Source organism: Myripristis murdjan, chromosome 19 (assembly GCF_902150065.1).
Source record: "Myripristis murdjan chromosome 19, fMyrMur1.1, whole genome shotgun sequence".
NCBI lineage: Eukaryota > Metazoa > Chordata > Actinopteri > Holocentriformes > Holocentridae > Myripristis > Myripristis murdjan.
In genome coordinates, this window is record NC_043998.1 from 5,579,310 (window position 1) to 5,602,221 (window position 22,912).

At 41.2% G+C, this 22,912-nt stretch overlaps 1 protein-coding gene across 1 annotated transcript in view; it reads right to left on the reverse strand.

Moving 5' to 3' along the window:
- Positions 1-656: 656 nt before the first annotated feature.
- Positions 657-22,912, reverse strand: part of tbkbp1 (TBK1 binding protein 1) — a 49,453-nt gene continuing 27,197 nt past the window's right edge. The window contains exons 4-10 of the mRNA XM_030078566.1: positions 22,636-22,740; positions 18,818-18,962; positions 14,322-14,524; positions 12,909-12,970; positions 6,829-6,944; positions 4,405-5,189; positions 657-3,416 (exon numbers count right to left, since the gene is read on the reverse strand). Coding sequence (XP_029934426.1) covers positions 3,288-3,416; positions 4,405-5,189; positions 6,829-6,944; positions 12,909-12,970; positions 14,322-14,524; positions 18,818-18,962; positions 22,636-22,740 — 1,545 coding nt within the window. The 3' untranslated portion in view covers positions 657-3,287. The remainder of the gene's footprint in view (positions 3,417-4,404; positions 5,190-6,828; positions 6,945-12,908; positions 12,971-14,321; positions 14,525-18,817; positions 18,963-22,635; positions 22,741-22,912) is intronic.

Here is a 22,912-nt window from a genome sequence, read left to right on the forward strand (position 1 = left end):
CACAGAGTGGTGCGGTATATACATCTGACTGTGTCACATTGTGAGCTGATATGTGGTGTGTTCGCTCCGCAGCTCTGTAGCCGCTGGTCAACAGATTTTACTCATCAACATCCTTAAAAAAACAACATCCTCGCTGCAGCATCTCCCTTCATGCTGATATGAAACCCTTCAGTGGTAACACTCCATTTTCATTTACAGGAAATAATTTAGGTGTCTTTGGTTATGAACAGGTACAGATCTTTGGAGTACAGATATCCAGAAAAAACAGTACATATAGTTTGTGAAACCTTTGTACACTTTGTTTAAATGTTTCCACTGTGAAAACCTCAAGACCAAATAGCTTTTAAAACCACAAGGAATTCAGCTGCAGTCAGTCGAAATGCATTATTTTGCAACAAATCTTCATTTCTTGACTAAAAAAAAATAAAAAATAAAAAATAACCTGCAGTTGAACTAGCTGTGATTTTAAGTCAGCTGAATAAAGGTTTGTACTGACGAAGAAGTGGGTTATCATGTAACATTACAGCATCTTTGATAAAAACTGACTGAACTTGCACATTTTTTTTTTTTAACAGTTGTGCTTCTTTCCTTCTTTTCTGCATGATAAATTGGACCAAAAATGTGCGAGATACTTATTAACAGCTGGATTCTCTATAACAACTGAAATCTTCAGACAAACAACCATATATGTTGATTTTTTTTTTTTTTTTTTTCAAAACCCCATGCATTTGTGTTCGTATGGTCCAGATCTTTTGGTGTTACACATCACGTCCTGAACATGCCCGACTGTCTTTAATCATAAATGTGCACAACACTCCAACTTGCAATCTTACGAAATGAGATCTGAAGACGTCACTCATCTTGTAACTCAAAACAGACTGGTATGTATTTTTCATCCCAAGGCTGTGATTGTAGTTGGATATTAGTTCACTAGAGGACATATCACTACATACCGAATAAGAGAGGAAAACTGTAGGGTAGTATTTGTATATACTGTAACTCGTGTATAATTCATACTCAGTGTGGTGGTGGCTAGGATTATATATGGATTTACAGACGCTCCAATTTCAAGTTGTTGGATAGAGTACATGTTGCATTAGGCTTACACGCTTGCAAAATATCTGTCTGTACACAGCTTTAAATATTTTTTATACAGAGTGATATAGGAACGTACATACAGTCTAGGATAGTTGGGAGCCATGAAAGCCCTCCTTGAATTTACTGCTAGAATCTGCCCGTACTGCCATAAAGTTTTCATCGTACAGCTCATGATGTTGGTTTAATAATGTGATACTTTTTTGATCGCCGTAGGAAAATTCTCCTCTCTTTCCTTCGTCCAAAGGAAGGTCAGAGAACAGGTCAGCGCCTTTGAGATCTCGGAGGGTGTCTTGCACAAGGGCACTTCAGCAGGGTGGATGCATGCCCAAAACAGAGACTCGAGCCCGTGCCTTCCAAGTAAAAGGCATCACCGCATCATTCTGTTGCTGTAATCTTATCTATCGCTGCCCTATCTGCCCTAATACACCCCATATCATCGTGCCAGTAAGTACAAACCGGTATAAATGCATGGGTGGATGTGTCGGGACAGTCCCTAACTTAGCATGTCTAACAGAAATCTTTAGATTTTTCTCCCAAAAAAAAAAAAAAAAAAAAAAAAAGAATCCACCTGTGACAAAAATGAAACCCATGTATCAAAAGAAGAATGTCATCCTCACCTGAACCCTGCAGAGCTAACTTTGCTGCCTGGAGATGTCTCAGGTATTGACTCGATCTCCTCGATAGAAATACACTACAAAGCCTGCCACTTTTTCCTCAAAGCGGGACAGCAAGTCTTGTAACCACAGATCTCTTGCAGCCAGCTGGATTTTTTTTTCTTTTTTTTTTTGTTGGGTGGTCTGGGCAGTCATTGACATCAAAGTGTTTTGAGCTCAGATCTCGAGGAAGACTGAGGAGAATCCCAGTTGATACTTTTAAAGTCTTTATACAGAAAAATATCCCATGCCACCAGCGCCGTAGGAATTCCACCTTCGACTACTCAATATACATCAGTGTGCAAGCACATGGGAGATAAGTGTCACCAACATGAGACGTGGTGTGTCACCATTTGCAAAAATATATCTTAATATTTTTTGCCTCGTTACTTACAGTTAGACAATATAAATAGTACGTTATACATGGAAACTATATGGGGAACTCAAAACAGATATACAGTATAGGCTATGCTAACTTAAAGTGCTAAGATACGTAGATTTCTGATCAGGCCGCAGGCATAAAGGTATATTCTGACTAAAATGTTCCCTTCACTTGTAAAGAAGTCACTTCAACACCAATGCCCCGCCCTGCAGGGCATCATCAAATCTACATTAGGGTGAATCCACCTCTTATCAATCAAAAAAATAATTTAACATTCACATTCTCCAACTTCTAAAAAGCTTGTCAGTAGATGTATGTGAGATATTCTCTGTGGAATGTTTTGCGGTTTCTAAACTGCAGTGGAAACTTCCTGGTTTTGCAGAAATGAAAGAAATTTGGCGTCGAACCCTGATCCACAGACAGTCAATAAAGTGGCTCAACGTGCCACAGTCTCCTAACCTTACTGCAAACTTAAAATCTGTTCAAAAAGCTGAGGCACCTCTCCATATACCTTTGTTTTTGTCTGCTGGATCAGTTCGATGCGCCAACTGCTGAAAACCCAGGCTATTATTAGACATGTAGTGCACATGCCCCACTGCAAATTAAAGTGTAAATGTGTGAGATAGAAAATTTGAAAGCAGGTATATTTAAAGCTAAGTGGATGTTAGTGTCGTGTGCCACAATAGAACAACTCAAAGGTGACTGAAGTCTCCCTGATCTTTCATCGATGCATGAAACTTTTGACATGTAGAGCATCTAAACCCGACCTGCTGTGTCTCTCCGTCATCGTCAGCAGACTTTTCTAAAATGAACTGCCCTGTGAAATGAAACAAGACAAGACCTGAAACTGTCACACAACATTGCTCATGACAAGAAAGCAGCAACCAGAGTCACTGACTAGATAAAAGATCGGCAGACTCTACATGTGTAGTCAATAATCCAACACTGACCCATGTTAAAGTATCTGTGCCCCTGTCCCATTCTGGATCCCCTCCCATACGCCGTCACGTGCTGTGCACCAAAAAACACATCCGTCTGTGATTCTCGATTTTGACCTTCCCCTTTGACCAGGTCTGGCAATCTCTTACATAATCTATGAGCGAGTCTGGCAGCGACAGAGAGCGGAGATGTGTGCAGACCGGTTGCCATGGCAATCAGATCTTGCTGTTCTCCAGGTGGGAGTCGATGTGCTTGATGAGGGCATCGTCAGGGTAACCGACGGGGAAAATCAGCTGGCACAGAGGACAGCTCCGCATGTCACTCTCCTCCGTCTCCATCCACAGCTACACACACACACACACACACACACACACACACACACACACACACACACACACAGACATAATCAGTCGGCAGGATAAATCATATTTGTTCCTCATCTTAGTCTCATTGCTGGGTCATATTAACCGTTCTGTGGGAGTCAATCAGAAAACACCATTAGATGAGCAATCACTTTTGACTTATGCTGAATGCACAAAACATAGGATCACCTGCTCTTTCTGTGCAATAGAGTGATTCAGTGAACCCAGGTGGAAACTCTCAGCTTGCTATTCATTTAACCTTTAATTAGGCCTGCGTGATATATCGTTTCAGCACTGACACTGTGCTGTGCATATGTGTAATAGTCAAACTGCAGGATGTGTAGTGTCAAGTGAGGCATATTAATTCAAACACATCATGCTACAACTCACAAGCATCTCATTTTCCATGACTAATCTACAAGAAAAGTCTAATAAAATATAATTATAATTGGTTAAAAGTTCAAAAGTTACTGTCACAGGGCTGGTCTGTGTCCTAATGTAGGAAATGCTAAAAACACACATATTGAATATCTACACATGAATACCACACTGCATGTGTCTGGTGAAATTTCCTGCATTTTTTTTCATCATGTCACAATATAAATGACAAAAACAGACGTCGGAAAAGATGTCAGTTTTTTCCAATATGGTGCAGCTCTACCTTTGATCAACTTAGTTAGGTGACAGGGAAGGTACTAGCGGTGACTGAAAGATCGAATGTGAAACAACTCCTCTCAGTCAGTAAGGTGCCGTGATTCAAAAACTAACACATAATTTCCTATACCCCTGGCTCAGCAGACCCTGGAAGCCTCAAAGTGACTGTGCACTGAAAACTGTTTCAAAATGTTTCACTGTTTCAGATTCACCAATAAAGCTCATAATACCTGGGTTTCCTGTGGTTTTTACGGAGCATCAATTTTCACACTTTTTTTTTAATGACTCATTTTCACAACGTATTCACTTCACTCACATTGATCGAGGGCCAGGACTGAGCATGCTCCGTTGACATGTATCCTGGTGGGTGGCAGCTGAGGGTGTTGGGTCGCTGGGGGATGGGGAAGGCCGAGCAGGACGCTGGACCTCTCATGATACCAGTGGGCATAGCAGCAGAGGGCACGCCCAGTGTCCGCGGTGGGCTGATGGGATGTGGGCAGGTCCACTCCTCCTCGTCCTCAGAGGACTGGTGTGGCTGCGGGGCCGGTGTGGGTGGGGGAGGGGGCTCAAAATGCAGGTGGGACACCTCTGACAGTGGGAATGGCATCTCCCTTGAGAGGCGCATGGAGCTCTCCCCGAGGCCCCCATCTCCTCCCGCACTGCCCTGATGGGGAGATGGGGAGCCTCTGTGCTGCGGTCCACCATGAGGAGAGCCTGCGTGTTGGGGTGGCTGCTTTGGGTAGCCCTCCACATAGGGGCGGGGCTTGGGCAGGGTGGAGACAGGGTCCAGAGAGAAGCGGGGCGGGCGCTGGTAGGCTGAGGGGTCAGCGACCTCGGAGTAGCTGCGACGGCCCTGGAAGCTGGCACGCAGATGGTGGCTGGGCGGCCGGCAGGAGTAAGATGCCGGGCCGTCGTTGACATCCAATAAGGGTGAGCGGCGGTGCATGTCCGGGGAGAGGCGCTGGAGCACTGGGGAGCGTCTCTGGGGGATTGGGGAGTGGTGTGGAGGAGGAGGAACCGGAGAGTGGCGCTGTGGGATGGGCGAGTGGCGCTGAGAAACAGGAGAGTGCCGCTGGTGGTGGATGGGAGAGTGAAGCTGGACTGGGGATTTTCGCAGGGAAAACAAAAGCATATGTGAAAAGACGGCACAAACACACAGGGGAGTTGTCCCCAAATTTTGAAACACAACACAGAATTGGCACCTATAGAGTCGTTTGCACAATTAAATAAAGGTTGTCATTGGAATAAATGCAAAATCCATGTCACCATGTCAGCATTAGAAATGTTAATATGATTTTGATCAGGACATTCATAACCTTGACATAAACTTGACAAAATACACCCTCCCATATATGCTGCACCAAGATATGCAGTTATAATAAATCCAAGTTCTTTTATTTATTATAAAAGGATGTTGACATAGGCACATACAGTACGATGGTCGACTTTCCTGTAATTAGAAGATTGCTATCAGCCGTTTAAGAAAAAATAAGACTCGTATGTTGATGAGTCAGTCACCTCTTTTTAGTCACCACTTCAGCGTTAAGCTCCACTTCCCATATCAAAGAGGAAACATCATTTATGGTTGGGTGGATGAGGTGTTAAAAGGGAGGGGGTGTTTATGCTTTGAAACTCTCTGTGAGCCTCCAAATGAGGAGAAAACAGCCAATTGGGAGTGTTCAACTGACATTTACTGCTACAATATAACCAGCAGGATAATTTTATGGCTCCTCTTAGAATTACACTTCCCTGATGACTATTTCAGTGAGTGACAAGAATTTTTTTTCGTTAAGAGTATTTGTTTTGTTGTTAGTGATCGCCTGAAGGGGATCATAACATTTGCAGATTATTATTATTTTTTTTTTAGCTAATTAAGCACTGGCACCATTTAACTCACATTTTCTAGATTAATGTGATACAAGAACATCTCAGAGAATAAATATGATACAGCGTTATAAAAACCCAGTCAAAATCTTATGGTGCTTCTCAATAAAACTGAATGGATACCTGTTCATTTTAGAGTACAACTACCACATTCAGAAAGGTGCCTTTGAGGGAATGATTTCTCTGACAATGTTTTAAAACAACAACAACAAAACCACATCATTATTAGTGGCAATATGTTTGCCATGTTTTTACAGTTTAAACCATTCACAGCACAATAAAAGCATTGCACGTGTTTTTTTTTTTTTTTTTTTTGGATTGTGGCAGATAGTAGACACCATTGTGACAAATGAGTTGTATGAGTGACTTAGTGCAAGAAGAGAAAGCTGCTGCTACTGCCTGCAGCTGTGAGTCGTGTGCTGCAATAAGTCAGTAAGTTTCTGTCTTTACCATTAGCCTTAAGTGGGAGGGTGGGATCAACAAAACATAGCCAAAAGTACAGTTAAAGACATCAGCTGTTGAAACCAATAAATGATCAAGGGAGATTAAGGTTTGTGGAGCATGGAGCTTTGACCATGATCTCAGTATATTTACACTTATTCAGTTCCATGACCTTAAAAGAGTCTATCAGATTCAATTTTTATTCATGATGTTGCAGTTTCTATAGAGTTTCTATAGAGTTTCAAATTATATGCTATATTTACATATAAAATGGGAGTCAAACTCAAGGTACCCTCATGTAGATCATGATATATCAGCTTCTTTTTCTTTGTAGCACAAGCCTCAGACACAAACAAGGGTTGAGACGATTTGCCTCATGACTGACCTACAGTATTTTATATGGAAATGTGCTAACCTGGGCTGGCCTGCTCCTGTGAGGCTTTCCTCAGGATCTCTGTCTGCTTGGCGCTCAGTGCCTGGAGGCGCCCGAGCTCCTCTGTTAACTCTGTATAGGCCAGAGCCAAATTCACCCTGAAGGGAAGATGAGTGGAGACAGAGATAATTATGTAATCATTATAGTCATTATAATCATTATCATTATAAAATGTTATCATGTAAAAGGAATTTTATTCAGTACAGCTAAAATTACAAACACTCTAATCTCTGTTTAATGAGTCAAACTTCTCCCAGTTGTGCATGCCATTGTTAGTCTAAGGCTTCAATATGCCATCGCTGAAAACTGTAAGATGTACGGTGTCTTGCATAACTAAACTGCAGTAATCACATAACTGAGAGCTGAACTGCATCGCGAATCCTCCATGTTGATACTTCTTCATCTCCTCCTTACAAACTGAATAATTACTGCAGTGCTGATGAGGACTCACATATCAAGCCAGCTAATTGGGAGCCTTATATTTTTAGAGTGCAAATTACAGCGCATGATTTAAGTGCATAAAATCACCCTATTTCATGCAAGACGTGCCATGTCTCTCTCAGGGGCCATGTTGACAGAGCAGCTCTATTTCAAGAACCATAAACAAGGCTGGATTACTCATAGGCTTTTGTGTCTAAACCATGGCAACAAGCTATCTTTGTCTTTACTCATTACCTTTAAGGATTGAAATGGATGCAAACTGTTGGTATAAAAACAGAAATTTGTTTTGGGCAGCAGCAAAGCCAAAATGACTGTGACGCAAGGATAAATGAAATGTTGTGCGAGACGAAGTGCATACTGGGACTTACATGTCAATAGGAACAGTATCAAACATCAAACACAAAGGTAATTTAACACTTCGTCATGTCTCCATGATAACTGAGGTGGTCTGAACAAGGTTGTAGTTATGTGGTTGAAAACAGAGAGACAGGGGTGGTGTGAGACACATATTATGGCAGAGATGTTGAGATAAGCAGGAGCAACTACCAGCTGCCAGTGCCTGCAACCCTCAAATCTGATAAGGGATTACTTATCTGAAATGTTCAACCAATTTTTCTAAACACCCCAGTCTTGACTTGAACTTGAGTCATTCCAAAATTGATGGTGGTAGATTAAAAAAGTCAACGATAACATGGGTGAAAACTAACAGGAAACCTTTTGAGAAAGAAATTCAGATTTCTATTTGGCAAGCAGTTTATCCTGTAAGTTACCTCAGCATGTATGACTGACATATGTGCAGCATTCACAGTAAATAAACCACAAATGGCAAAAGTTTCATCATTCATCACTCCGCTGACAACTAATAATAAAACCCCCCCACACAGAATAAAAAAACGGCTAATATCCCACAGAGGCAACTGCAAACAGAGACAACCTGACTACTAATTTTATTAGTGGTGAAACACAAAACAAAAGTGGAAAGACAAGAGAGGAAGTTGTTGTTAGATGTGCACCAGGTTTCTGCCAGTTTCAGGTGATAAGGCGCATTCACTTGGGGCACATAAAGCCAAATTAACAAAAAACTTGTCGCTTGATGAGAATTTGATAAGCATCATTCTTTAGAGATGGTGCCAGATAGAAAATGACACACACAGCTTTTGCATATCCTGGGGATTTCAACTGCAGAAATAGGAACAGACATGAAGTTAAGTTGCAATCACCAGCGAAAAACACTGAAGTATCCAGCCTACACAGCAGGAAAGAAAAAAAAAACCCGCACCCTGTCAAATTAAAAATGAGTTCCCCAGCAAACCCACTCACTAACTTAATTGAGTCTTGCCTCCTGCTTGCGTGTGTGTACTTGTGTGTGCGTGTGTGGATGTGTGTGCATGTATGTGTCTATTAGTGTACATGCGTGTGTGTGTGTGTGTGTGTGTGTGGAAGGAGGAACACTGTGCTAACTCTATAACACCTCATATTTTATCTAATGATATTAGAGGTTTTTACTTCCCTGTTCCAATTTCACTCTACATTAATTCATTTTTTCTTTTATTTTTACACCTTACAATCGGCAGCTACTGCAAAAACAATAAACTGTACAAAAACAGGCTGCGGCTTTGTTGATCGCTATTCCATGACATCCCTCCAGATTCGCCCTAATTAAACTGTTGTCTCGACAAATAAAAATAATTTAAAAAAAAAAAAGCCACGGCCTGCATTTCAAGTAAAGGAGATTGAAATTCTAAAAGACACCGTACAAAAATTGAAGCTCAGTCATAGATTCCACCGCTTACTCGGTCTTTGCGACTGGCCCACTTAGTTTTCCACCAACCTGCTATGACTCAGAAAGACAGAGTGGGATATCAAACCCCCCTCATCTACCACCGTAGAAAAGCCATCTTCAACATCCTTTTATGTACCTCAAGGAGTGCGGTGCCAACAGTGCCAAGATAAGGGCTCAAGCATGCTAAAGGGGTCGTGGATAAAAGCCTCAACCAAATGCATAAACAGGAAAATAAAACAACTTACAGGCATGGTGGAGGGCATTACTGACATTGCTGGAGCACCCATAAGCTGAGCAGAGTTTTGTCCCCCTGTATCCATTTTTTTTCATCATGTGTGACAAGGCTACGCATTTCAAAACTTCCCTCACTTCTCAAGTGCTGCACTAGACTGACATTGTCTGTAGGTATATATTTTTCTTGACAGTTCAGGTACACCCAGCTCTTCCTTTTCACACTTCTGCCATATCAGTTGTGAACTGTGCCTGTGTGTTTTGACAGTCGCTGACAGAGGCCGGGGTAGGAAAGCGACACCTCTCACTCAAGGCACCCTGTGTTGAACACTTTCATCTAACTGTGAGTAGGCAAAATTCCACCTAGATCGCTTAATCGTCAGGTTATTTTAGAAATACTGTGTAGGTCTCCTGTGTATTTATGTCTGTGCAAGTCTAAGAAACCTTTGCGAGCATGTGTCTGTTCTGTCACATTTTTGCCTCTGTCGTGCCTGCTTGCCAGTGTGTACACATTCACCTGCGCACACATACAGTAAAGTACATATGTAGGTGGGAAACGATCATGCCGACGCAGCATCGACACGAGATTCATGCCAGTGAATCGATCAGACATGACAGTGTGTGTATGTGTGTGTGTGTGTGGGGGAAGATAAAGTGAAGAAGAGTGTGTGGGCTGAACGTGACCTCTGGTCTGATTAGATGTTACAAAGAATAGACCATCGCTGCGGCTGCCTGTGAGAGCTGCACATCTGAGCTCCTGTTTGCTGGCGAGCACTCAATGCAATATTTCTTCTTTTTCAAATCCAGTGGAGTTCAGTCACTTGGATTCAGATCATAGCCTCAGGGAAAACCACTGCTTGAATACAGGGAGGTCAACAAGGTAAAAGCTGTTGAGAGTCTATATGACAAAGGAAATAGAAGGAAAATTGGGTTTAGGCTTACTGACCTTCCACCACCTTCCTTTTCTTGTAAACAGGTCAGGTGTTAAACGGCCATCAGATAGTGGTGGCTGCTTTTCACACTGCAGTCCACACACTCACACACACTGTCACACTGTGTGCTTTCAGTGGAACACAGAGAGGTGTCAATTCGTCCTAACACCAAGCACCCGCACACCAAAACATTCAGTGATGCTCTTTGTTTAGTACCGATACAAAAAAACGGTGTGTGCAATTATTATCCATTTAACTGTGCAGAGGGATATCTAAAACCTGCACATTGTGGTTCAGCATTCAAACTGCTGTTGTTCTGCAGTGTTGTTTTGTAACCATGACTGGTTATCATCTAACTGCACAAAAAAAAAACAACAGAGTTTTATATTTGGCCAAAATGTGTGAGAAATGTATGAGAAATGAGAAGTATAACAGATTTGAATCGGTTGTCACTTTCCAAAAGTCTAAGAGTCTTTTTATTGAAGCCCAGGACTGGCAGAAAATAGAGAGCAAAGAACGAAGAAAAGAAGGTTAATTGAGAATAAAATTTAGAGACGTAACAACGTTTCCTGGCAATTGAAAAATAAAACTGAACTTATGGTTTTTTGCTGTTTGATCAAACATCAGCATCTGGTGACATTCATCAGTTCTTCCTGACAACTTCAAATGAACGGAAATGCCAAAAAGTAGCAGTGAAACTTATTACAAATGACATAAAAGTTCCTCAACAATTTCCCCTTTCTGAGCACAAATTACCAATTAGGGCAAAGGTGCGGCTCTCGAAAACACAAGCAAATCTTCCATATCAATCTGTGCAGTTTACATTAAACCAGCCCAATTACAAGAAAAGGCACCATGACGGAGAGTAGGCATTGAAAAGTTTTTAAAGTGGGGGTGGGTTATATTGTTGAGTAAAACCAAAAGGTGACCAAGGTCTGGAAAAAGCAGTAGGCTTCCAACACACGCTCAGCGAGTCAGCCTCGCTTAGCTGCTTCACCATTTACTTTCAGTTTGCTCCCCATCAAAACAGATCTGGGGTTTCGCTGTGTGGGAGTAAGCTGCCCAACTTGCTGTGGTTTTCTCTCTCTCTCTCTCTCTCTCTCTCTGTTTTTTTTTTTTTTTTTTTTTTTTGACATGCAACACCTTGTACACAGTCTTGCGATGCCAAGGGCTATTTCAGGACAGAATGAGAAATGAATTGGTTTCTCCCCTCTCGGTGCAAATTATTAAAGACATTTCCTTTATTGGCTATAGAATTTAGGGAAGATGAAAGGGAAGACAGCAGCTTGAATGCTCACCATCCCTCTGCATAAAAATCAAACATCATCTATGCAGGATTGGGGAAAATGAACAGCTAGAGAGGAGTGAGTGGACACACTGGCACACAGAGATGTTGGCAAAAACCCAGCGATGAAGACACTGACAGACAGGGTGATTACCAGGTAGAGGTAATACTTCCAACTTCCACTGTGCTTACGCTGCCCCCTACTGTCTTTTACCGATTTTCTGCTACAGGTCCTGTACTTCAGACAGAACACCTTGCAAAATGTGTCAGCCTGGAGCAGAAATGTAATGGGTAAATGCATACCATACACTCAGTGGCCACTTTATTAGGTACAACTGTACAGTCTAATGTCATCCAATACACCAGTGCAGCCCTAAATTTTGCTTTTATGATGCCTATTATGTTCAATTTTTTTATGCTGTTCCAGAGGTGTTATTTTAATTGTATGTTTAAGCATCAAGGTAATAGTTGGTGGTGGTGCTGTGCGGACCTGTGTTGTATTCAGAGCTGTTTCTAATATTCTGCCCTCCCAGATGTATTTAAATAGGGAGGCCAAAAAATTAGAAACACCTCTCAATATAATCTAGTTCAGTGCAACACCACCTTTACCTCATACAATTAAATTTACACACAACAAAAACTGAACATTATAAACTTCATAAAAGTAGAAATCATATCAGAGCTGTTGTGCTGAATTGCATTCACATATCGTTACTTAATGCACATACTGCACATACTTTTTATGAATTAGGATTAATGCACAAAGTAGGATTGATGCACATATTTTTCTATAATGCACATACAAATTTTACAAACTGATAATGCAATATTTTTCATGTTTCTAATGCACAAATTTCTAATACACATAGCAACTGCAACCGACCTAATTTCCCCTCGGTGATCAATAAAGCATTGATTAGACTGTGCAGATGTACATAATAAAGTGGCCACTGAGTGTACATGGCTGTGCATGTACAGCTTCTGTGCCATAACAATTATGGTAGTTATTGTGGCCGTGGCTTTATTAGTGCTAAGCTTGAACCTGGTTAGGCCGGGATGAGAAGATCTTGTATAGTTTCTAATGAGGCCCCGGGAGGTCAGCCTGAACACATCGCAGCAGGGGGGGTGAGGATACAGGTCAGCAGGGGCTCCTGGTGAAACAGCACCGCTTCTTGTCTCTCACTCTTTCTTCTCTTCATCTTTGTCTCCCATGGTGCCCTCTGCGCTCTGCTCCAGTATCTGCACACTTCCCTCCTGACATAACCCCCTTCCTTCCTGCTTTCCTTCCATCCTCCCTTTGTTTGTTCCTCCCCACCTTATTTCCTCCTTTACACACCTTTTACTCTCCCTCCCTTCCCCCAGTGCCCAGCGGTCGGCCATAGTCACTTACTGCTCGTCTCCCACCTTCTTTATCCACTCCACATCACACTGCTCGCATGAAGAAGTCATTTCCTGCCGAAGTAGAGCGTAAAATTAGATTAGCATGCAGGTGCTATAAGACTATTGGACAAAATATGACAGCAAGAGCCTATAACGAGACAATGTGTTAGAGCATAACATCTAGGAACAAGGTGCAATGTGAGATGGTGTATCTGTGGGTTTGGTGTAGCAAAAACAGGCCTGTGTCCGTGCGTATACATGTGTGCATGGGTCTGTGTGTGTGTGTGCAACTGTATTCTTTCATGGCTATACGTGTACAGGTGTAACTTCAGGCTTTATGTAATTTTGTGGCAACACTGCCCCACCAAAGAGTCAACGTATTCAGAAAGTTCAGATGCTGATCTCTTTTTAGTTTCTTGGAAGTACATTCAAAGACAGTCAGTTAGTCATAATTGCTTAAGTACTAAAATCGCCATCTTAACAAGTCTATTGCTCTTATATTCAGTGCTAAAAATCATGTTTTCGTTACAAGATTAAACAAAAAACTGCCAGTAGGATGAGATAATCCCACCTGTTTTCAATGCTGATCAACTTGTTTCCAAAACTTTCTTGAATTTCTTGACTCATTTTCTTATTAGTAGTGGGCTGATCTGCCTCATTCTGCCTGGCATCAACATAGTTATACTTGTTCCCAGAAAAAAAAAAGAAATAAAAAACAACAACAAACTGAAATAAGTGGAACTGCATTTGAAGCCAGTTGGATTATCTCACCCCACTTGCAGAATTTCTCATTTGTTAGAAAAAAAAAAAAATCAACAACAAGGCTTTCACAGTGAATATGAAACTGAATGACTTATTAAGAAGGATTTTTTGGATTGTGCTAGAATTTTGTGTTCCAATACTCTCTAAACAACAGGCTTCTGTGGTATTTATGCAGGACTAAGCGTAGTTAGGTGCAGATTAATGGGGAATTTGGTTCTGGTTTGTGATCCTGCATAATTCAGTGGGTGGAGCTTGATGCTGACACTGCAGGGTTACGGCTTTTATTCCCTACGCAGCTCAATAGCCTGACACAAAAACTGGCAAGGTTAGGGTTTTGTGTCCCACTGGGGCCACCCATGCTAAAAATGCATATCCTTATGGGGCGGTAAAACACTGAATTAATCTGGCATACAGTACGGTTTCGTTATGAATTCTGTCATGATTCATCTGCCTACATGTGTGGATTTCCAAGCAATCTGCTCAAATCTACAAGTAGTGCAAAAAAGTAAAAAAAGTTTAAAAAACGTCCTGATCTTTACTGTCCTGATGAAACAAAACCAGTGCATGTGATACTCCAAACAGAGTAAAACAAACTCTAATTATTATTATTTGCTCCTGCTGTTTGTCCCATGTCTGATGTGTGTGTGCATCCGTCACTGACCCTCTCCCTCTGGCTGTTCTGCAGCTGCCGCATCTCCTTTTTGAGTCTCTCGCACTCGGCCTTCAGCTCCTCTTCCCGCTGACACGCCCCCTGGGCCTCGTGTCGAGCCCCCTCTAGCTCCGCCTCCAAACGCTGCAACTTAAGGTCTGATAGGGCGTCCAAACTACGGGAGCTCTGAAGGGTCAAGGCGGGGCAGTCCAGCACTGGGAGAAAGGAAGAGGAAGAGAGGGGCAGAGAGACAGAAACATTATGCTATTTTATATTGAGGGCCGATGGTGCAAAAAGTGTCTTCAAACTCTTCATTCAGCCAATCGTCCTCCTCATATCTGCGTTTCTTTACACGGCTCGATCGGCCTTCCATTTGATGTAAGGCTGTAGTCACTAACTACATCGCTTGCTCATTAATATGCAACATAGCACACTCTCAAATATGCGTAGGTGCTTCCATAACATATGCCCAGTTCTATGTCAAGAAATGCAAATATAGGGAAGGTCATTGGCTGAAGTGCTTGAAGGTAAACAATAATAACACAGGCACAAATCCAGCTTCAATGTGTATTTTTTTTTTGTTTGTTTTTTTTTTTCTTTTGGTTTTTGCACTGTTTTAAGAGGTAATAATAAATAATACATGGCTGTGTGGACAACTGTTTTGCAAAATTGTTTTTGCTCCATCAGCCTCCCATGATTTTGAATCAGCTTGCAGGGGTGTGTGTATACATGTATGCTGATAAAATAAACTCTCTCTTGGTGCTCACATGCAATCGTCTGTGTTTTTTCTGCACATTGCAAAATAATAAAAAAAGGAAGAAAAAAATAACTCTTACAACACCACACGTAATTGTTCTCCTGACTGACTAATGTGCATTTCCAATCCATGCTTGCTTTATCATAGATGAGTATGAAAGAGCCAAAGCTGATTTCCTCCAAGGGCAGCACCTTCCTGTTAGTACCTGGCCTGCGTGGGCTAAATGATTCAGCTCCGCTCGCACAGGCTCAGTTGTCGAGCCAGTAGATATGGTAATAGCATGGCAGTAATCTTTTATCCCATCATCCTGCCTCCTATCAAATACATTCATACGTGCATTTAAACATACACACACATGCACAGGCTGCCCCTCTGTAGAACACTCTGGCTCATTACAGTGCCCCCCATCACACGTGCAAACACGAAATAACAGAGAGAACAAGGAGAATAACTCATAGCAAATCAAACAAAAGGCACGTGACTGTGGCAGCACAGCCTCACCTCTACTCCCAAGGAACAAATATACTGACTGTATAGAGTGTACAGTCATTTGTTATATAAGGTATATATGGTACTGAGTGCTTCAGCCAGCACCATAACAAAGATGGTTGACCTTCACAGTTAACACAAGGAAATCAGCTAACATCCTTGGAATCATTTGCAAGCTTGTGTGCATTACTAAATACAATGGCTGTATAAAAGGTAAGTAATCCATTACTTTAGAATGCATCAAACAAACAAAAGAAACATTCCTTCAAGTACTTCACCCCCTTCTACTTTTACTTTTAGTACGACTTCAAGCCAGGAAAAAACAGGAAATGCTGGGGAGCCCCCTCCTAAACACTGATCCTGCATGGTGGGTCTGAACAGAGGAACAAACCACTAACACACACACACACACACCAGGGATAGTAAGTGATGCAATGTTACAAAAGCAATGCTAAATTACAGCAAGTGGACACATGTAGAAAATAATACGGTGCAGTGTGTAAGACGAACATGTCAGGGACGAGCGGTGAGGAAAGGAGCGTTCTCACCTACTTTGTCACAACCTCCAGCTCCTTCTCTTACTCACATGCACACTCATTCATACACACAGTCATGCATTTGTACACACACAAGCAAACTCACACACACAGCTGCTCATCACACTATTCATCACTGCTTTGCCCACGTTTTCTGACTCCTTAACACAGATTCCTGAAAAAAAAAAAAATCACATTTTATGTTAAGTTAGCCGTCTTGATGCCTATGCAGCATTATGACTCCCCTCTCCTCAAACTATGACTCAGCAGCAGCAGAGATGGCGATGATACATTTATACATTTTTTTTTTAGCCTTAAACTGTGACCCATCAACAGGTCAGAGTTTCGGGTTTACTGCCTCCACAACATCTGTTATTTTGCAGTGATAATGTGGATCTCACACACAGCAGTAGTGGACTGCAAGAAATATCCTCAGTATGTTAATAGGCAGTTTCATCAAGTATTCAGTTGTGCAGTCTTGTACAACAAGTGACTTTGTCAATTGCTATCCTATATTATCCTAAAGAATTTAATCTAATGTAAGACATTTTCTCCCTGATACACTAAAGGCTTGCGGTGGCACTAATGGCATTGGTCTTTTGAACTGATGAATATGTATGTCAAGGTGTGTTGACCATAAAGAGCCAAAATGAAAGAGGGGTATATTTGAATTATTATATTGCTCCTTACTCCTGGTGTACTGAAGAAAAAACAACTTATTTTACCCTGGATTGCACAGACTATTCACCGCCCAGTGAAAATGTTTTAATTTAGGTGCAAACATTAAAAAAAAAAAAATTAAATTAAATTAAATTAATTTTAACTTCACTGACAGCCTACTTAGGTTTGTTTTTTCAAAGTCAAATCATGTTACGTGACTTGCAGTGCATTTCCCTATTAATCAAAGGTAGGGATTACGTTACGTTTCCCCATTACAATGTAATTTATTTCATTTCATGGGGAGAGTGAACATACACTTTACACCCCTGGCTGCTGACGCCTCTGAAAAATCCTATAACCCCTGCAGAAAAGAGATACAACAATTCTCATCTTAGAACAAGAAATGCATTGAAGATCACGTCTGAAGTTGCGGTTTCACTGCCCTGACCGCACAGGTGGAGTGCAGTCCAGAGATGGGCTCACTGCTGCTTGCTGCATCCTCCATAACCCAGCCATTCACTTATGGACAAACTGAAAGAGGGCAATGATGGGGATGATGATGCAAAGGAAGAAGTGCAGCAGGAGGAAGATGAGGACGTTTGGGGAGAGGTGTGGCGGGTACAACAAGGCTTGAGTGAGGAGATTTTTTTTCCCCTGACTTTTTCATGGATGTCCAATTCACCATATGGATTTTTTCTGTAAGCAATCTGAACAGAAAGCACTGGAGATATTTGATCATTTGGACTGGATTATTCAGAAGTAATATATCACATTTGTTTTCTACATGATAACAGGAAAAACATGCATCTTGTAGTCATCCAGTTTAAATAGCAACTCCAATCGGCTAATTGAGCTGAAATTGTGATGGAGCTCTTTTAAATGTTGCCAAACTCACTAAATTGGTAACAGTTGTGCCCCCTTATTTTTTGTGAATGCAGCTTGTTTGCACCTACCTTAGTAAATCAGGGTGTTTTTCGTTTGTTTGCTTTTATTTGTAAAATCAATATAAGTCTTCCAGTTGAATGAGATCGCTCTCATTTCAAATATCTTGGAACAAGTGAAAACATCGTGAAAAAAGTGAAGTGATACGGCCAATCTGAAGCTGTGGTTACAAGTTTCAGGGGCACAATTCATTTGTGTTACAATATGTCAAATTATTGCACCTCATGACTGAAAAACAAGAGTTAACGACGTGTTAGTACAGATACATTTTTCAGCATTTGGAATAGAGGCTAAAGAGAATAACAATCACCCAACACTACAGATGGGAGCGGCAGGCTGAATAATAGGGGAGAGATGGTTAAATTTACAGCAGCAGCCACACCAACTGTTTCAATCCAGGGAAACTGAATTTGAGACACCAGTAACAGCACAGATTACAGCTGCCCTGCTCTGCAAGTGTGATTAGGCAGCAAGAACATGTTGCACAGTTGTAAAGTTGATTCATTTTGCCAGTATGCTGTTGATTTATCTGACCTTTTAAATTTAATGTTGGTTGAACAGATTGCTGGATATTATTACAGCTTGAGAAAATGAGGAAATATGAACCATGATTAACGGAGATAAGACTGGTGGCTGTGTTTCTTGTTACCTAGTATTTTGTATTCTCTTAACTGTTTAATTACACTGTATTAAAATGAAAGAGCTGTAATTCAAAGGGTTACCCAATCATCCAGACATAAATCTTTAAGTTAATATATTATGGATGTCTATCAAAGTGAACTAAAGTACATGAACCAAAAAACTGACCCAAACAAACCTCTTTAATTTATGTTTCGCCACTGCATTATATAACGAATTCAAATGCAGGTGCCAGCTAATGCTAAAACTGCATATGGCAGAAATGCAGGATTTTCTGAGTCATACCAGGATAAATGAATAAATAGAGCCACGGACTAAAGAAATAAATTGTCGACTGAAATCCCTCTGGAGGACAGCGGCCAAACAGGGACAGGGAGCTACAGGCAGAAAGTTAGCAAGCTGAAATGTTTCTCTTTTCCGAGTGTCCGGTGAGGATTCGTGATCAAAAGGTGACAGTCGTCCTGGGACAGCGGAGGGTTACTCACTGTGTGTGTCGGGGCTGTGGAGCTGCAGGTACTGCATGTCTTTGCTGTGCAGCTGCGTGTTGAGTTTCTGCAGCGAGTTGTCCCTCTGCCTCAGAGCCGACTCCAGGCTCAGGATACGCTCCACGTGCTTCTCCACCAGGTTGGTCTGAAAATGCATGCACACACACACACACACACACACACACACACGCATACACGCGCACCACATTGTATTACCACACTGGACAAATGAGACACACTTCTTTTTATTGGATTTTAATGAATCTTGTATCTTCTATTAACATTTTTATGGAAAATTCATCTTTTTTTCAGTGGCTTCTATGCCGTGTGACCCAGTGGCTCCAAATCAATACTGAAATTGTATTACAACACTAGACAAATAAGACACACCTCTTCTTTATTGGATTTTAGTGATTCTTCTATTTTATATGATGGTGTGATTTGTGTGCATGCAGATTTCTATCTGCAGAAAACGAGAAAATATTTAAATAAAAAGAATACAAATGTATGAACGCTTGCATGCATTCACTGGTACATGCACACACACATATGCGCACACACAGAGCAATCAGTAGGGCAAAGGTCAATGAGGCGCAGTGGGTGGGTGGAGCCATATAAATTGTCAGAGCTCCCACAGAGAAAAACTTCAGGTGACATTGAAACTGTGTCAGTCTTTGGCAGGTGGCAATTCCAACCTTTTTGGCAAACCTCCTGCTTTAATCGCTCAGACCACATAAAATTGCTGAGGCTGCTCGGTGTTAGAGGCTCAATGGACTTCACTCTCAGATGAGATGGTTTATTATCACAGAGGGGATCGGGAAAAGGCCAGCCAGCCAATCTGTTCAGTTGGAAACCTCTACGTGGTTTGGATTGGCTTTGATCTGCAACCAAAGATTGATAGGACGAAGCTAAAACAAATCTTTATTTATGAATAAGGAAAATGATGTCATGTTTTCTTCTTCCATAATAAATATTGGGTTGAACTGAATGAATGAATTTTCCAGGTAGAGCTAAAATGATGACGCAGATTCAATGCCGAAGCTCCCACAAAGCTGTCATCTTTACCTGATGTCATTATGCATGTAGGCTTATTGGTTATAAGTGGAGCTAATGCAAACTGGGAGAGTCTTTCTGAAATGTAGCCAATAACTGAAAAAGTTGCACCAAATTACATGCCTTCAGCCCTGATTGACTGAAGATTGAAGATTTATGTTCACTTACAGAGGTTGCATTGCAAAAAAAAAAAAAAAAAAAAAAAAAAAAAAAAAAAAAGTCAACAGTAAGTATGTGTTTTGTTTGAGAGGATTTTTTTTCACAAAATGACTCTTAAGTGTAAGGCTATTGATCTGAAGGAGTGTTCGCTCAGCCTCAGAGGTAAAGGAAACATTTACTTTGCACCCAAGGCAACTGCTCTTTTGAAATCAGTGGTGTAGCCTCAAGTGCAACATCCAAGCAATGCAATGCATTTCAAAATGCATTTTATTGTGTCTTTCGCTCCCTCCACAGTCACGGTTGGAGCGTGAACGGCTCTTTGAAGGCTCGTCCTGTCAGGATGCACCAACAGAAAACTCATATCAGGATAGACAGTGGAAAACTGGGAATTTTGACTTCTTTAAATTACATTTCATTAGCCTAAATTTGTAACCACTGCCTTCATTTTTCAGTTACAGGGTGCAACTCTAGTTTAAAACTGAAACAGTATGGGTTGATAGTATGATGTAAAAGTTGTTAATCATGTATTATGTTTTGATAGACGTAATATAGATATAACACAAAATAATTTTGCAAAAGAGATATAGGGAGATTTGTTAAAAATTCAGCAAGGAAAATATGAATTGTAAATTGTTTTTGCTTGCAATATCGAAAATTACAAAAATGCTATTCAGAATTATCTTAAATGATGTTCTCTACCATTAATAATTTTCTCATTTATGCATTTTATTTGCAATTTGCTCACTGGGTCAGCAGCATCTATTGTACACCTGTCTGGCTCTGTAGTCCTTCTTGAGATTTCTTAATTTTTTTCCCCTCTTACCGCAGCCTTCCTTTTGGAGGATTTTTTTCTTGCCCTCTATGAGGATGAAGTCGGGTTAGGGTTAGGGTGTCGTCCTGTTGGTTGTAAACTTGTGGGCACTGAAAGCCTTTTGAGACTCTAAACGTGTAAAAGTGATGTTGGGCTTTATATTTATTTACTAAATTTTTAAATTATTTATATTATTTATATTATTAAATAAACTTGAGCTCTGGCAGATGAAATGATGCAATCGGGTGGAAGTGCTGGGTCTGCATTTAACTCCCTGTGACAGAAAGGCCCCTCCTCCAGTGCCCTTGAGCAACTCACTGAGCTGTTAGGTTCCAGACCTTTGACCTCCTTATGGAGAAAGGGTGGTAGACAAGATTATTTTCTCCTTGGGGGAATAAATAGATATACATATTGTCACCCAAGAACAGACAGGAATGCAGCTGACACTTCCACAGTCATGACATCCCTGTTGTGAATCTAAATGTTATAATTTGAATAAAATTTTGTGTTTACCATGAGGGCAGGTAATGGATGCATGATGTCAGTGGCGGTTCTGCCCATGTTGCCGCCCTGGGCAAAATTACTGCCTTGCGCCCTTCCGTGTTACTACTCCGGTCGGCCTGATGCCGACTGGTGCCGCGCACACCCGGTCAGGTCTGCCGGATCTGACAGGTGAGCGACGCGCACACACACTGCCATACCTTTCATTATAAATCAACTTTTGTTCATATGCCTGCAGCAGCACAACAGGCAATGACACAGACAACATGGTTGATTATTGACTGCGCAATGCGGCCATTCGCCGGTAATCGCGGCATCAGGCGAGCCTACCTACAGTACAATACATGAGTATTTGCTTAGGCCCCTAATATTAGACAAGGGCGTTTTTTCAGGGCATTTTCAATGGAAAAGATATCGTCTTATATTCAGATGAATACGGTAATAGAAAACTGCTTTGCAGCGCTGCTGATTTTTTTTTTTTTTTTTTTTGCGCTTGTGCCGCCCCCCACGTGACATGAAAAAATGCCGCCCGCTTCGCCCGTGCCTAAAACCGCTACTGCATGATGTGATGGGTCACCTAGGATGATGGTTTTCAAAGTGGGGTGCGGGGATGCTCAGGAGTCCTTGATTGGCTTGCAGGAGGTCCTCAGCAAAATGAGGAATTGTTTAACTTCTTTATAAATTAATTGACAAGAAATCATCATAAAAAAGTAATTAGTAATTACAAGTATTTTAACTTCCTGTTTTAAGCTCAACACTTTGAGTCTATTTGTCAGTGTCCAAGTATGACATCTGAACAGTTCAATACCTCTACAAAATATCTGTCTATACTATGACCATTAGGACAAAATCATGTCAAATGGGGGTTTTCATCTCCTGGGGATCCAGAATATGGAGAAAAAAAATCAAAACCCCTGAACATTAGTGCTGTTGAATGATTAAAAAAAAAAAAAAATCACCATAAAGGCATAGAGACAGGTGGGCCTGACCAGGAAAAAAACTAAAGACAAGCATCAGTGAAGCAAAAACACAGCTCATCTGTTCCAATCCAAACTTTGCATTTTAATTTTTCAGTGGATCCACTTTAAACATCTAGTTTGTTTTCATAGCCGTTAACTTTTACATATTTTATCTGTGTCAGCAGGCTGTAAAATGGTAATAACTGATTATTTTATAATGCTGACAGGCATCAAAAACACTCTAATAGCTTCACTACATGCACCAAACAAATAGTCGTGTGTATCTTTAGCCCAGTGCTGCATACACCGGGCGATGCAGTGTATTTGTTTCTCACCATCTTGTCAAGATCCCTCTGGAGGTTACTCTTCTCCATGTGAATCTTCTCATAGGCCTGGATCACATCCTCCAACTGCTCCTCTCTCTCTTTCCTCTTCTGGAGCTGGAGAGAGAGAGAGAGGGAGAGAGAGAGAGAGAAAGAGAGAGAGAGAGAGACAACAAATAAAAAGCTTTGACATACATGCACTTTTTTCCTCTGTCAGTTTTCAAACTTCCTCACAGAGAGAGAGAGAGAGAGAGAGAGAGAGAAGAAAAAAAAAAAACACACTAAAAAC